We start from the raw sequence: 13823 nt of genomic DNA on the forward strand, positions 1-13823 counted from the left end.
ACGGAAAGAGGAAAAATACCTCCTTTTTATATATCAGAAAATGGAGACAAAGATGCCGGAAAATTAAATAGCTTAATCCTAGTTTAAAACGATTTGTTTTTCCAAGTCCAAAATGTGTAATTTTGGATTTTTTGGTCAGAGATCTTTTTCTGAATAAAAATAATTTTAAAAAGATGCTGAATACTCCCCTTTCAGCCTCCCTCTCAAATACAACCCCAAACATGTGGAGACAAAGCAAAGGCTGGAGCCTGGAGCCAAAACCGTGAAAACGGAATTTAATGGCAGTGACAGAGAAGCCCTCAGGTGTGTTTCCGAAAGTCCGTTGTCCAGGCGAGCATTGGCACACCCACCCTCACGGCAAGTCAGCACTGAAGTTTGGGAGTTTTCGTTGGCCAGACCATAAGACAGTAGGGCGATATGGCGGTGACAAGGCTGAAATGATCTGGTGTCCCAGTAGCGTTGGTATCAAGGGTGGAACTAGGCCCCTAACGTCAGGGACTGGTTAACGCGTCGGAGGGGTTCTGCCCAGTTCTCAGCAGCATTTTAAAGAGGAAAATGGGCTAAGGGATGTTTGCTAAGATATGAAAGGTCAAGATGCCATGTTGACAAAAACGACCAGACCTACTGGTCTGACAGAGACTAGAGGAACCCCGGAGACTACGGATCCCAGACACCCTGCTAACTGAGAACTGAAGCCACTCCCAAGTCCACCTCTCAGGCAAAGGTTAGACAGGCCTAAAAACACATACAGTAACACACATGAGGAACGTGCTCCTTAGGTCAATCAGGTATACGAGATCAAATGGGCAACACCTGCCCTAAAACAAAGACGAGAAGGCCAGGAGGGGCCGGGAAAACTGGACGAATGCAAACGGGGAGCCCCGGGTGGAAAGGGGGAGGGTGCTGACACATTGTAGGGCTTGCAACCAATGTCAAAAAACAATATGTGTATAAATTTTTGAATGAGAAACTAATTTGCTCTGTAAGCTTTCACCTAAAGCACAATAAAATGTTAAATGTTTTTAAAAAAGAAAAAAAGATGTCCTGTCTAAGGTGGAATGCTTGAGGAACTAAGACCAGGAGCAGCCAGACAGAGTACTGGCTTGAAGCACTGGGTGAACGGTAATGCCATTTTATGGTTTTGTGTTGGGTGTTGACAAGTCGATTTCAACTCACAGCAACTCCAGGTGACACAGTAGAACTGCCCCACAGGGGTTCCTAGGTTGTCATCTTTATGGGAGCAGATTGCCAGACCTTTTCTCCTGTGGAACTGCTGAGTGGGTTCTCACTGCCAACCTTTCAGTTAGCAGCCGAGCGTTTAATTGTTGCGCACCACCAAAGGGCCTTAATGCCGTTTTAGGGAGATCAGAAATTCAGGAGCTGTAGGTTTGGGGGGTCCAGTTTGGGGTTGCTGAGTTTCCAACTGGGAACGTTCAGTACACAATTGAATATACAACCCTGAAACGCCACGCGGAAGTTTGGCAGGGAGCTCGGGCTTGGACGTCACTAGCACACAGATGACGGTTAAAATCAGCGATGGAGACACCTGCTGTGTGCCCCAGTGCTCCCACCATCCTCTGACACAGCTGTCACTTGCCCACCTGGTTTTGCCAGCCACATCTCTGAGACTACATTGTCTAGTATTTGGAGAAAAAAAATTCAAAAGCTCTTACTCTTCTGTGAACGCACACTCCAGTTCAGTTCCCGAAGCCTGAGAGTAAACCAGAAACCGGTCCTCCTTCTCCTCACATACCACGTGGCTGTGTCGGGGAGGACAGGGAGACAGATGTGTTTGTGTTGAACTCTTTCCCCAGAGAGAGCCAGAGCCAAGCCCAGAAAAATGTGCCCTCGAGCCCTGCCTTAGTTTGCGAAAAGGCCAGCCAGTCGCCCTGGTGTTTCGCTGAGACTTGCAGAATAGAACAAGGAAGAATGCCACTGTATGTGAAGTTGGATTTCAAGCCAGTATAAACTGGTTCCAAAGCTTTTTTTTTTTCTTTAAATGTACAGTCTGTGTGGCCTTCAAAACGTGTGTTTCGGCTTCAGCAAATCCCTGCATCACAGGGATTAAGGAAGATGATTCAAGAGAAGGGTCGCTTGCTGGAGCCAGATTTTTTAAAACATCTTTTTACATTTTGTTAGGCATTACCAACTTGTTTGAAAAGATTGGAGTCAGTTTTTTTTTTTTTTATACAGACTTTTCTTTTTATTATTTATTTTTAAATAAGAGATTTCCAGTTGTCTGATTTATGGTGAGGTTTAAAAAATATAATAATGCCACTTTATTCTTTTTTCCTTCTGCCCCATTTCTCTGGGATTGTCCAGTCTTGATTTGCCAATGTCTGTCCTTTTCATAGTGGTGCAATGATTAAACACTCGGCTGTTAACTGAAAGGTTTGCGGTTTGAACCCACCCAGTGGTTCCACAAGAAAAGACCTGGTGATCTGTTCCCACAAAGATTACAGCCTAGGAAACCGTATGGGGCAGCTCTACTCTGTCACAAGGGGGCGCTCTGAGTTGGAATTGACTGGACAGCACCCATCAACAACAAAAACAACAATGCCCCATTGTAGGCACAGGATTGGAACACTTGCCATTCTCTGGACATGTGGTGCTGAGCCACTCCTTGTTCCTTTGCTTGGGGTCCCTACGTCTGCCTGGTGAACTTGCTCTCACCGCAGAGAGGACAGCCTTCCTTTTCCATTCCCCTCTCCATCAGGAAGCCTTGACCAAGAGGCTTTACAGTGTGGTGTCCCCTCTACACAGAGTAAGGAGCCCTGATGGCACAATAGTTAAGTGCTCAGCTGCTAACCGAAAGGTTGGTGGTTTAAACCCACCAAGTGGCTGCTCGGGAAAAAGACCTGGCAATCTGCTCCCATAAAGATTACGGCCTAGGAAACCCATGGGGCAGTTCTGCTCTGTCATGGGGTCTCTCTGTGTTGGAATTGACTTGATGGCAAGGTTTTTTTTTTTTTTTTTTTTAACGCTTGCTTGGCTGCTAATCAAAAAGTTGTCGTTTTAATCCCACCCTGGGGCTCCTTGGGTGAAAGACCTGGCGACCTGCTTCTGTAAAGATCACAACCTGGAAACCCTATGGGACACGTCTGCTCTGTCACGTGGGGTCACCAGGAGTTGGCGTTGACTACACAGCGGCTAAGCTGGATTTTGGTTTTGGCCGACCTCTTTGAGAAGTGTATCAGTTGGGCCCCTTGACTTGGTGGTATCTGTGGTTCTCACATTGTATACAATTATCTTGTTCCTGGTGACAGACCCGTTACATTATGGGAACCTGCAGCTGAAAAACTGAAGAAATTCCTCAGAAATAGGAAATATGTGCTGGGTATTCAGTACAGCTCATTCAGATTGAAATTCAGAAGCCAAATTGGCTAACCCTGACCGTCCTGAAAACTTCGTTGTGGATCATTTCTGGCAACGTGACAATGAGATGGTTACAGTTATAAAACTGTACAGTTTTCAAGTTGCAGTTTTCTCAAAAAAAGTGAGAGAATTCCACAAAGCTATTTAAAAGCTAGAGAAGCCTTGGTGGTGCAGTGGTTAACGCAATCAGTGGTTAACTGAATGGTCAGTGGTTTGAAACCACCAGGGGCTCCGCAGGAGAAAGATGTGGTAGACTGCTTCCATAGGGATTTACGGCCTCGGAAATCGTACGGGGTCGCTATGAGTCAGATTGACTCTACGGCAGTGGGTTTGTTTGTTTGTTTTTGGTTTATTTAAAAGCTGGAGCCCTAGTGGCACAGTGGTTAAGGGCTGCGGCTGTTAACCAAAAGGTCAGCAGTTAGAATCCGCCAGTCGCTCCTTGGAAACCCTGTGGGATAATTCTACTCTGTCCTGTAGGGTCAGTATGAATCAGAATAGACCCAACGACAATGGGTTATTTAAAAACTACCAAAAATTTCACAAGGAACTCATGGCTCCATGGAGTATTTCAGCTTTCAAAGAGAATGATAATATCCTACTATCAGCACTATCAGGAAGAATAAAATATTCCTGAAATGGTAACATCATTTAATACAGAACACATAATATTTTGAAGGTTAGAAAATTAGAATAATTCAAAAGATTTATAGGAGAATAAAACAAAACCACCACACCCATCGCCGGCGTAGCGCCCTGTAGGACAAGGTAGAATCGCCACGTTGAGTTCCCAAAGCTGTAAATCTTTACGGAAGCCGACTGCCGCGTCTTTTACCTGAGGAGCAGCTGGTGGGTTCGAAATGCAGACCTTTAGGCGAACAGCTGAGTGCTTTAACCACTGCGCCAGCAGTGTTCGTGAGTCGGTTCCGACTCATAGTGACCCCTGTGTACAACGGAACGAAACACTGCCTGGTCCCGCGCCATCCTCACAATTGTTGCTAAGCTTGAGCCCATTGTTGCAGCCACCGTGTCAACCCATCTCGCTGAAGGTCTTCCTCTTTTTCACTGACCCTCTACTTTGCCGAGCGTGATGTCCTTCTCCAGGGACTGATCCCTCCTGAGAACGTGTCCAAAGTGCGTGCGACGAAGTCTCGCCATTCTTGCGCCTAAGGAGCGTTCTGGCTGTACTTCTTCCAAAGCAATATGTCCGTTCTCTTGGTGGTCCGTGCGTGGTGCAGTCAATACTCCTTGCCGGCACCGTGACTCAAAGGTGTGCGTTCTTCTTCTGTCTTCCTTATTTGTTGTCCAGCTTTCCCATGCGTGTGAGACAACCAAAAATACCTCGGTTTAGGTCGGATCCACCTTAGCACTCGAGGAGATGTCTTTGCTTTTTAACACTTTAAAGAGGTCTTTTGCAGCAGATTTGCCCAATGCATATTTGATTTCTTGACTGCTGCTTCCATGGGTGTTGATTGTGGATCCAAGTAAAATGAAATCCTTCAGTCTTTTCTCTGTTCATCATGATGTTGCTTGTTGGTCCAGTTGTGAGGATTTTTGTTTTCTTTATGTTGAGGTGTAATCCGTACTGAAGGCCATGGTCTTTGATCTTCATCTGTAAATGTTTCAAGTCCTCTTCAATTTCAGCAAGCAAGGTTGTGTCATCTGCATATGCAGGTTGTTAATGAGTCTTCCTCCATCCTAATGACGTGTTTTTCTTCATATAGTCATAACGTTTATTAAAAATATAGGAATAGAAGATGTCCAATTATATGGCCAAAATTACTCAATTATGATATATGTCTTTTGAGAGTTCTCTTTTTTTCTTAGCCTAGAGCCTAATATCGTTATTCTTTTGACTGCCTGAAAAAACAAAACAAAATTCCATTCTTGACTGTTACTATAAAGAGGAAAAAGTTCACTTAACATTAGAATCTCATTTAGACCAACCAAGCTGTTCTCTGGAGGTGGTTGGCATTTATGCTGTCAGACAATTAGAAAGCTTTTTGAAAGGAAGATTTCATGTTCACAGCTTTGACACCACTGTTGAATAAATAGAAATTGTCTTTTGTTTTCATTGTCCCAGAATTTTAACAATGGCAAAACCAAGTTGTTTCTCCATACAGGCATATATGAGATGAGCTAGATTCATGCCTGTTTATATTCCTTTAAAAAAGAGCGGGGAGTGAGCTGGTCAGGAGAGAGAACAAATTAGACGTATCAGGAACCCCTCCAACCCCTCTTACATGGTTTAATGTTTAGAGCTTCAGAGGATTAAGGGCAACTCACAAAAAGGGAGAGTTTTTTTTTTTTCCCCTAATTATAATTTAAATCTCAGGAAAATATAAAAATGCTTTTTTTTTAAATGTATTTTAAGATGAAAAGCCCTCAACATGCTACTTTATTATTAAAACAATTACTTTCTGATAGACACTGGCAAAAATTAGAATTCTCCTGCTTTACTTTCATTCCAAGGATTTTAAAGGTCTACTAGCAGTCCGGTTAAGGAGCCCTGGTGGCACAATGGTTAAGGGTTTGACTGCTAACTGAAAGGCTGGCAGTTCAACCCACCCAGTGTCTCCGAAGGAGCAAGCCCAGGTGAGCTGCTCCCATAAAGATTACAATCTAGGAAACCCTATGGGGCAGCTCTCTGTCACATGGAGTTGCTAGGAGTCCAAAGTGGCTCGATGGCACACAACAGCACCAGGATTGCCAGATTTAGCAATTAAAAGTACAAGAAAAATCATCATTACGTGGCACATATTTATACTAAATTAAAAAAAATTTTTTTTTATCCGAAAGTCAGACTTAATCCAGTGCCCTGTTTTATCTGGGAACTCTAATCTGGATACCCTTGTCAAAAAAATGCTTTTTTCTCTAGAAAATCTGTTGTCGTTTGAAGATTTGATGGCCAAAAGGGAATAAAGAGAATACCTGAGAAAGTTCTATTAGCCTGGTCGTGTGTCCGCTTGGTATCCAGGACACCAAAATAAACGGTGATTTCTGAAACCACACCTAAGTCCTCTATAATTTTATGTATCTGCTGATTCCAGGCACTGGGGAGAGAAAAGGCAGGTCTTATCTTCTGACTCATGGTGATATGAGACAGAACAAAAGAGAGCTGTGCGTGTGTGTGTGCATGTGTGTGCGTGTGTGTGTGCGTGCGTGTGTGTGTGTAGGCATATGCCTACGTGTGTGTGTTTAGGCATATGCCTGCATGTGTGTGTGCATGTATGTGTGTGCGTGTGTAGGCATATGCCTGCATGTGTGTGTGCGTGTGTGTAGGTGTATGCCTGCATGTGTGTGTGTGTGGGGGCATATGCCTGCATGTGTGTGTGCGTGTGTGGGCATATGCCTGCATGTGTGTGTGTAGGCATATGCCTGCGTGTGTGTGTGCATGTGTGTGTATAGGCATATGCCTGCATGTGTGTGCGTGTGTGTAGACATATGCCTGCATGTGTGTGTGTAGGCATATGCCTGCATGTGTGTGTGCGTGTGTGTAGGTGTATGCCTGCATGTGTGTGTGCATGTGTGGGCATATGCCTGCATGTGTGTGTGCATGTGTGTGTGTATAGGCATATGCCTGCATGTGTGTGCGTGTGTGTAGGCATATGCCTGCGTGTGTGTGTAGGCATATGCCTGCATGTGTGTGTGTAGGCATATGCCTGCATGTGTGTGTGCATGTATGTGTGTGCATGTGTAGGCATATGCCTGCATGTGTGTGTGCGTGTGTGTAGGCGTATGCCTGCGTGTGTGTGTGTGTAGGCATATGCCTGTATGTGTGTGTGTGGGCGTATGCCTGCATGTGCATGCGTTTGTGTGTGTAGGCATATGTGTGCATGTGTGTGTGCATGTGTGTGTGTATCGGCATATGCCTGCATGTGTGTGTGTGTGTGTATAGGCATATGCTGGCATGTGTGTGCGTGTGTATAGGTGTATGCCTGCATGTGTGTGTGCGTGTGTGTGTGCAGGCATATGCCTGCATGTGTGTGTGCGTGTGTAGGCATGTGCGTGCATTGTGTGCGTGTGTGTGTAGGCATGTGCCTGCATGTGTGCATGTGTGTAGGCATGTGCCTGCATGTGTGCATGTGTGTGTAGGCATATGCCTGCATGTGTGTGTGCGTGTGTAGGCATATGCCTGCATTGTGTGTGTGTGTGTGTGTGTGGGCATGTGCCTGCATGTGTGTGCGTGTGTGTAGGCATATGCCTGCATGTGTGTGTGTGCATATGTGTGTGTGTGCATGTGTGTGTGTGGGCATATGCCTGCATGTGTGTGCATATGTGTAGGCATATGTGCATGTGCACACATGTGTATGTGTGTGTGCATATGTGATGCATGTGTGCGTGTGTATGCATCTGGATGTGCACCCCATGCATGTGTGCATGTGTGTGCCTGTGCACCGTGCATGTGTGTGCTTGTGCATGTGTGTACACATGTGTGTATGTGTGCACATGTGATACATTGTGTGAGTGTATGCGTGTGTGTGTGTACATGAAGGAGAGTGCGCTGGCAATGCAATGAGCACACCCCTGGGGGATGGCTGCTGTTGTTGGGTGCCATCAAGTTGGGTTTGACTCACGGAGATCCCATATGACAGGGTAGAACTGCCCCATAGGGTTTCCTAGGCTGTAACCTTTAAGGGAACAGATTGCCATGTCTTTCTTCAGAGCCACTGGTGGGTTTGAACCGCCAGCCTTTCGAGTGCTTAACCATTGCATCCCCAGGGCCCCTTGGAGGATGGCTGGAGAGCATAAATTATAGTCATGTTCTCTGCATGGTCAGCTGGAGAAAAGGGTGCGTAGCATTCCCACGTAAAGAGAGCAAGGGGCAAACATGCAACATCCGGAAGAGAAGGAAAGAAAACCTGTGACAGGTCAAGCAGGAATCTTTATTGAGGAAATGCTTGTTTTCCTCGGACCACCAGACCACTTGGCCATTTCAGTTGAAAGCAAGGCAGACTCCCTGCCAGGAGAACAACATTTACTTTATTTGTTGAGTGAGGCTCTCATTGCTTCTCTGGCCCAGGCTTGTTTGCTAGACCTCTGGCTTGAGCACACAGCCTAAAGCTTCAGAGCAGCCTTCTGCCAGGTAAAGCACAGGATGGAAGGGTGGGGCGAGACACGGCTGGGGTTCCTGGCATGCTGCTGGATACCCGCTGACAATGGGCTCCTTCCTGACCATCCCCGGCCACCACCCAATGTCTAGTTGGCTGCCTGCCACATCAGAAATTTAATAAAGTAGGATGTTCTGTGTATGGCCTTTGAAACACAAGGTCTGAGGGACGGAGCAGCGTTTCCTGAAAACTGTCTAAAGCCTGTAAGAGTGAGAAAAATTAGACTCGCCGTTTGCATAGGCATTCATCCTTAAATAGCCGGTTGTGTTTGCTTTATGGCACTGCACCATTAAAACCGGAATTCGGTGCAGGAGCCATTACCCACCTCTCTTCCTGTCTGCACAAACGTGGGCCACCGTGCCACAACTGTTCCAAAATCTTCTGAACTTAATGATTTTTTGGATCTCTCCTCTCCTGTATTATTAACTGTGGGAAGGAGGGGCTACTTGGTAATTCTACACCTGTTCAGGACCACGCCCATCAACTTGTTAAGCTTCCCCAACAACTGCAGGGCCAAGCCCCAGAAAGTCCCAGTCTGGGGCGGCAGTGGTGGCGGGCGCTGCTGTGGGGTTGGGCTCCTCTAACTTGAGTTACGAGCCTCAAATGAATCTTCTATCATGGCAGTTGACGACAGCAATGTATATTCCAGAACGAAGAACAAACTCAGTTCGTCGCAAAATGAGTACAAGTCATCAAGACGGAGCAGTCTGCCACCTGAACTACTCGTAGGAAATGACACTCGAGGGAGGCTTCAAAGGAACATTAAGAATTTGGAGCCGGTTCACCTGAGGCGTCCGAAAAAAAGACCATCCATATTTCCAGGTAGGAACACTTTAAGTTTATGCCTGCCAGTTAAAAAAATTAAAAAAAAAAAACAAAACAAGAAGTGTATTTCATTTGTTATGATCAGGTCTGTCCCACTGAAAATTAACTTGGGACGTGTTTGAGAGCCTTCGGTAGCCAAATAGACATGTTGGAATGTAGAAATGGAAACAAATCTTTGATGGGACAGCATCCTCCTTCTTCCTTTTATTTTCTCTGTTTGCTGTCAGATCTTTAAGGCTCTGTAAGTGGCTGTTTCATTCATGGTCAGCATCAGCAGGACTGAGGAATGGCTTTGCTTGCAACCCTGAAGAATCCCACATGGCATTTCTTTCTCTGGCTCATTTTTCTTTATTTTGCAAGATGATCGGGTCGTGGAGTGAAGCCAGTGTGTATGCACCAGAAATTAACACCATTAAATACTCGAATGCGTGCTTCAAATTCCTGCCTTGCATCAGAGCCTAAAACCATTTGTAGTAAAGAGCGTGATTAAACAATCTGGACGCTGACATGTATGGGAGCCCAGGAGACGCCCAGATTTCAGTCTTGATCAAGGGACTCTGGGTCTGCCTTAGGTGTTCCTGTATGATCTTACAGATGAGTACATCACGTCAGATACCTTTGACAGTGAACCCAAACTGAGGCATCTTCGTGGTCATGGGAGAATACGAATTACTTAGTCAACTTGGTTTCGATACTGTTTGCATTCTAATTTCCAGAAATCGCTGGAAATAACCTTTTTGGTTGTAGTGACTGATTGGGACTCTTCTTTAGGGAGGACACATTAGACCCCACTCCTGAGTGTTAAATCTGTGACCACATAAAAGGAAGAGATAGTTCAGTCCAGATTCACTTCATAAAAATTATTTTGGTCCCTCTAGCAGTTGACCCTTTATACGGCTTTAGGAGCCTCTGGTGGTGCACACAGTTAAGCGCTCATTGATGAGCTGAAAGGTTGGTGGTTTGAACTCACCCAGACAAGCCTGGCAATCTGCTTCCAGAAGGTCATAGCCTTGAAAACCCCATGGAGCAGTTCTGCTCGGTTACATGGGATCGCTCTGACTCGACAGCACCCCACAACAACAACACTGAGCATTTAGTGTGTTCGGGAGACTATGCTAAATCCTTGACATGTTCTGTCTTATTTGATGCTCAGGTGAACCTGTACACATCAATTCCCATCGACTCTGACTCCTGGACACCCCAGGTGTGTCAGAGCAGAACTGGGCTCCACAGGGTTTTCAGTGGCTGGTTTTTCTATTACTGTTTTCATTTTACTGATGAAGAGATTGCTGGTAAGTGGAACAGGCACAGTTTTTTCCAGGGCTGTTTCCCATCCAAGCCAGTCTGCTGTTCGGAGCTAAGGAAGTGAGCAGTTGCTTCTCTGTCTTGTTGTTGTTTTCATTCAATTCCACACAATCCCCAAGTCGGCGTGTTAGGTGAGAGCAGAAATGCGTGAGGAGGGGGCACTTCTGTCCTCCTGAAAGTTTTGATTTTACTCCCTCTACCTCCCCTGTCTCTTCTTCCCCGGGTGGCACAAGTGGTCAAGTGCTCGGCTACCAGCTGAAAATTGGTGGCTTGAACCCACCTGGAGCACCTCCGAGGACAGGCCTGGGGATCTGCGTCTGAAAGGTTACAGCCCTGAAAACCCTACGGGGCAGCTCTACTCTGCACACGTGATGTCGCCGTCACTTGGAATCGACTGTATGGCAACGACAGCGGAGCCTTTATGCTGCTTTAGGAAACAGCAAGGAGATGAGACAGAAATATGGCGGCTCAAAGCCACAAGCTGAAAATCACATTTCTTAAGGAAACTGCTGTTTTATTGAAATTCTTCTGGGTTCAGTGATGTCGCCATGGTGTCGGACGCTTCGGTAGAGAAAAAGCGAGCCCAGCCTAGGAGGCCAGAGCGTATGTAAGTGTGTGAGTTACGGGGAGGGAGTGGCATGAAAAACGCTGCAAAGAGGAGTGTTTAGGTGTCAGGAGTGTCTAAAGAAATGCGCGTGCTCTCTCCTGCCCCCTGTGGCCTCCTGAGGGTGCCAAGGGCTTAGGCCTGTCTTATTTTCCTGAAACTGCCTGCTGTGAAGCACCTTCTCTTGAGTCACCTCACCAGCACTTCTTCCGGAACCTTCTCCTAGGTCGTTCTCTGCACCTTCTGCTTTTTCTTCTCTTCCTTAATTCTGTGGTTTAACATGTGGACTCAAAACCAAACTTTTGCCATGGAGTCACTTCTGACTCATGGCGACCCCATGTGACAGAGTAGAACTGCCCACAAGGCCTTCTTGGCTGTGATCTTCATGGAAGCAGATTGCCAGCTTTTTCTTCTGTGTCGCTGCTGGGTGGGTTTCCACCACCAGCCTTTAGGTTAGTAGTCGTGTGCAAACCATTTGTCCCATCTACAACCAAACCCCAGGAACACACCTCCCCACCTGCAGTCGTGATTCCACTTGGCCTTCTTTCTACCAGGCCATCCGTCTCTGGGCTCCTAGCCCAAAAAAACAAAAAAAAAGCCAACCCAGTGCCGTTGAGCAGCCACAAAACCACAGCCTCTTAGTTCTGACCTTACCCAAGTTATCCTTTCTGAGATCTGGAGTTATCATGATGAATTTGACAGGATGGAGTTGTGAATGTAGGAGAGCCGAGTTCTAGTCTAAGGAGCCCTGGTGTCACAGCAGTTAAGTGCTCGGCTGCTAACTGAAAGATTGGCAGATTGAACCCACCAGCCAATTCATGGGAGAAAGATGTGGCTGTCTGCTTCTGTAAAGATTTACAGCTTTGGAAACCCTATAGGGCAGTTCTACTCTGTCCTATGGGGTCAGTGTGAGTTGAAATCGACTCGGTGGCAGTGGGTTTGGTATTTTTTTTGTGCGGGTGGTGTTCTAGTGTATACCATGTCCCTCAGTGGCTACATGTGTCTGTCGAGCCATCTCACTGAACCCTGTGGCCTTCGTCATTTGTTTGTCATTTGCTTCTGCTCCCATTCCTCTCCTTGAGGACAGCTGTGAGGAGATGATTCTTCCCGCCCCTCCCCCGGCCCCTTTGCCTCTTTACTCCAGGGTCTTCCATAGAAAGGAGTTAGAAGCTAATCTGCCCAAAATCTGAAAAATACTGCAGCTTGGTTTTCTAAATTCCCTTCAAACTAAACCACAACTCCACCACTGTGCAGATGGCGCTGGCTTCTTCTTACAGTGGACGGCTTGTGGGTTACAAATCCCACCACAGCTCCTCAGGACCGCCTGAAAACAGAAATGTGCCCAGGTCATGGTAATCCTTCACGTGTTATGCTGCTGTGTAGTTGCAGGTAAAGAGCAGTTATAATAGATGCAGGAGCTGAGGGACAGAGAAAGGAAAGGACGTCTTAAAATTAATAAACGCTCAAACCGGGCCTCAGGCTTAGTCTGGTGACTCCAACGTGGAAGCTGCACCCCCTCTGTGATGCCATGCCACGTTGTCAGCTCTTATCCTCTGGCTGATGAAGTTCAAGCCTTGGGGGCATGTCGGTGGCAGCCAGCTTCCACAGGGACCCTTCCAAACACACACAAATTTTCCCAAATCCTCCACCCCCAGTCTCATATTTTCAGCCTTGCCCTGGTTGACTGATTCGTTCATTTGTTCACGTGCAAAGTAGTCGTTCAGTTCTTGCACTCCGTTAAGCATAGACCTTAAGAACCTAGCTTCAGGTTGTCTTCTGTCCCTGTCGCTCATTTCTGCGGACCATCTCGCACTGCAGATAGCTATCTTTCTAAAATGCACGTCTGTTTGTTTCATTCCCTTGCTTAAATTCTTCAGCCCCTACTGCTGCTCTTCAAATAAAGTCTAAACTCCTTAATGTGAAGAACAAGGGACAAATGGTCTGCTCATGGCTTCTGTCCCAGCTCATCTCTTTCCACTCATTCCTGCATCCCAACAAGGCCCTCGGACTTCAGATGTCCTGGCCCATCCCCCCACTCTGCTCACGGGTGTGGTGCCACCACAGCTTCGCCTAGCTAATTCCTACCCTGGCTTCAGGTGTCAGCTTGGCATCCCGTCTTCCAGTTTTCCCAGACCCTCATATCTGGGATGAGTCTATTCCATAACACCTGGATTTTGCCTGTCACAACACTTATCACACCATGTTGTGATTGCCTGTTTACCTGTCTGAATCACCTACTAGCCAGTAAGCCCCGGAATGTATCAGCCTTGTTTACCACTCTATGCTAGTACTTATCACAATGCCTGGCACCTAGTGTGCACTCATTAAATATTTATTCAGTTGATTCAAATTGCACTAAATAAAATTAACCCTTGGCATGCCTCCTTTGTATTCTGCCTTCTTGCAGACTTGGTTCACGCCATTCTTCCTGCTTCCCAGCGCGTACACACGCATGCACACACACACACACACACACACACACCCCACTCTGCCCTTTGTTCCATTCTTCTTTTGGGGCCAAGGCCCAGTTAGTCTTCCATCTTCTGCAATCACCCAGTCTTCTTCCTCTGACCTCTTACACCAGTCACCAGTTGCCGTCGAGCTGA

At 46.5% G+C, this 13823-nt stretch overlaps 1 protein-coding gene across 6 annotated transcripts in view; it reads left to right on the forward strand.

Annotated features, from left to right (window-relative positions):
• The window catches only part of FRY (FRY microtubule binding protein), a 524498-nt gene that overhangs the window by 116786 nt on the left and 393889 nt on the right, over positions 1 to 13823 (forward strand). For 3 of the 6 annotated variants that reach the window (XM_049853221.1, XM_049853222.1, XM_049853223.1), the window contains exon 1: positions 8722 to 9305. The exons of 1 other annotated variant lie outside the window; for it this stretch is intronic. In XM_049853221.1, coding sequence (XP_049709178.1) covers positions 9101 to 9305 — 205 coding nt within the window. In that variant the 5' untranslated portion in view covers positions 8722 to 9100. Of the gene's footprint in view, positions 1 to 8721; positions 9306 to 13823 lie in introns of those variants that run through there. 2 more of the 6 variants (XM_049853229.1, XM_049853230.1) reach the window with 2 other exon arrangements.

Source organism: Elephas maximus, chromosome 14 (genome assembly GCF_024166365.1).
Source record: "Elephas maximus indicus isolate mEleMax1 chromosome 14, mEleMax1 primary haplotype, whole genome shotgun sequence".
In the NCBI taxonomy this organism is placed as follows: Eukaryota; Metazoa; Chordata; class Mammalia; order Proboscidea; family Elephantidae; genus Elephas; species Elephas maximus.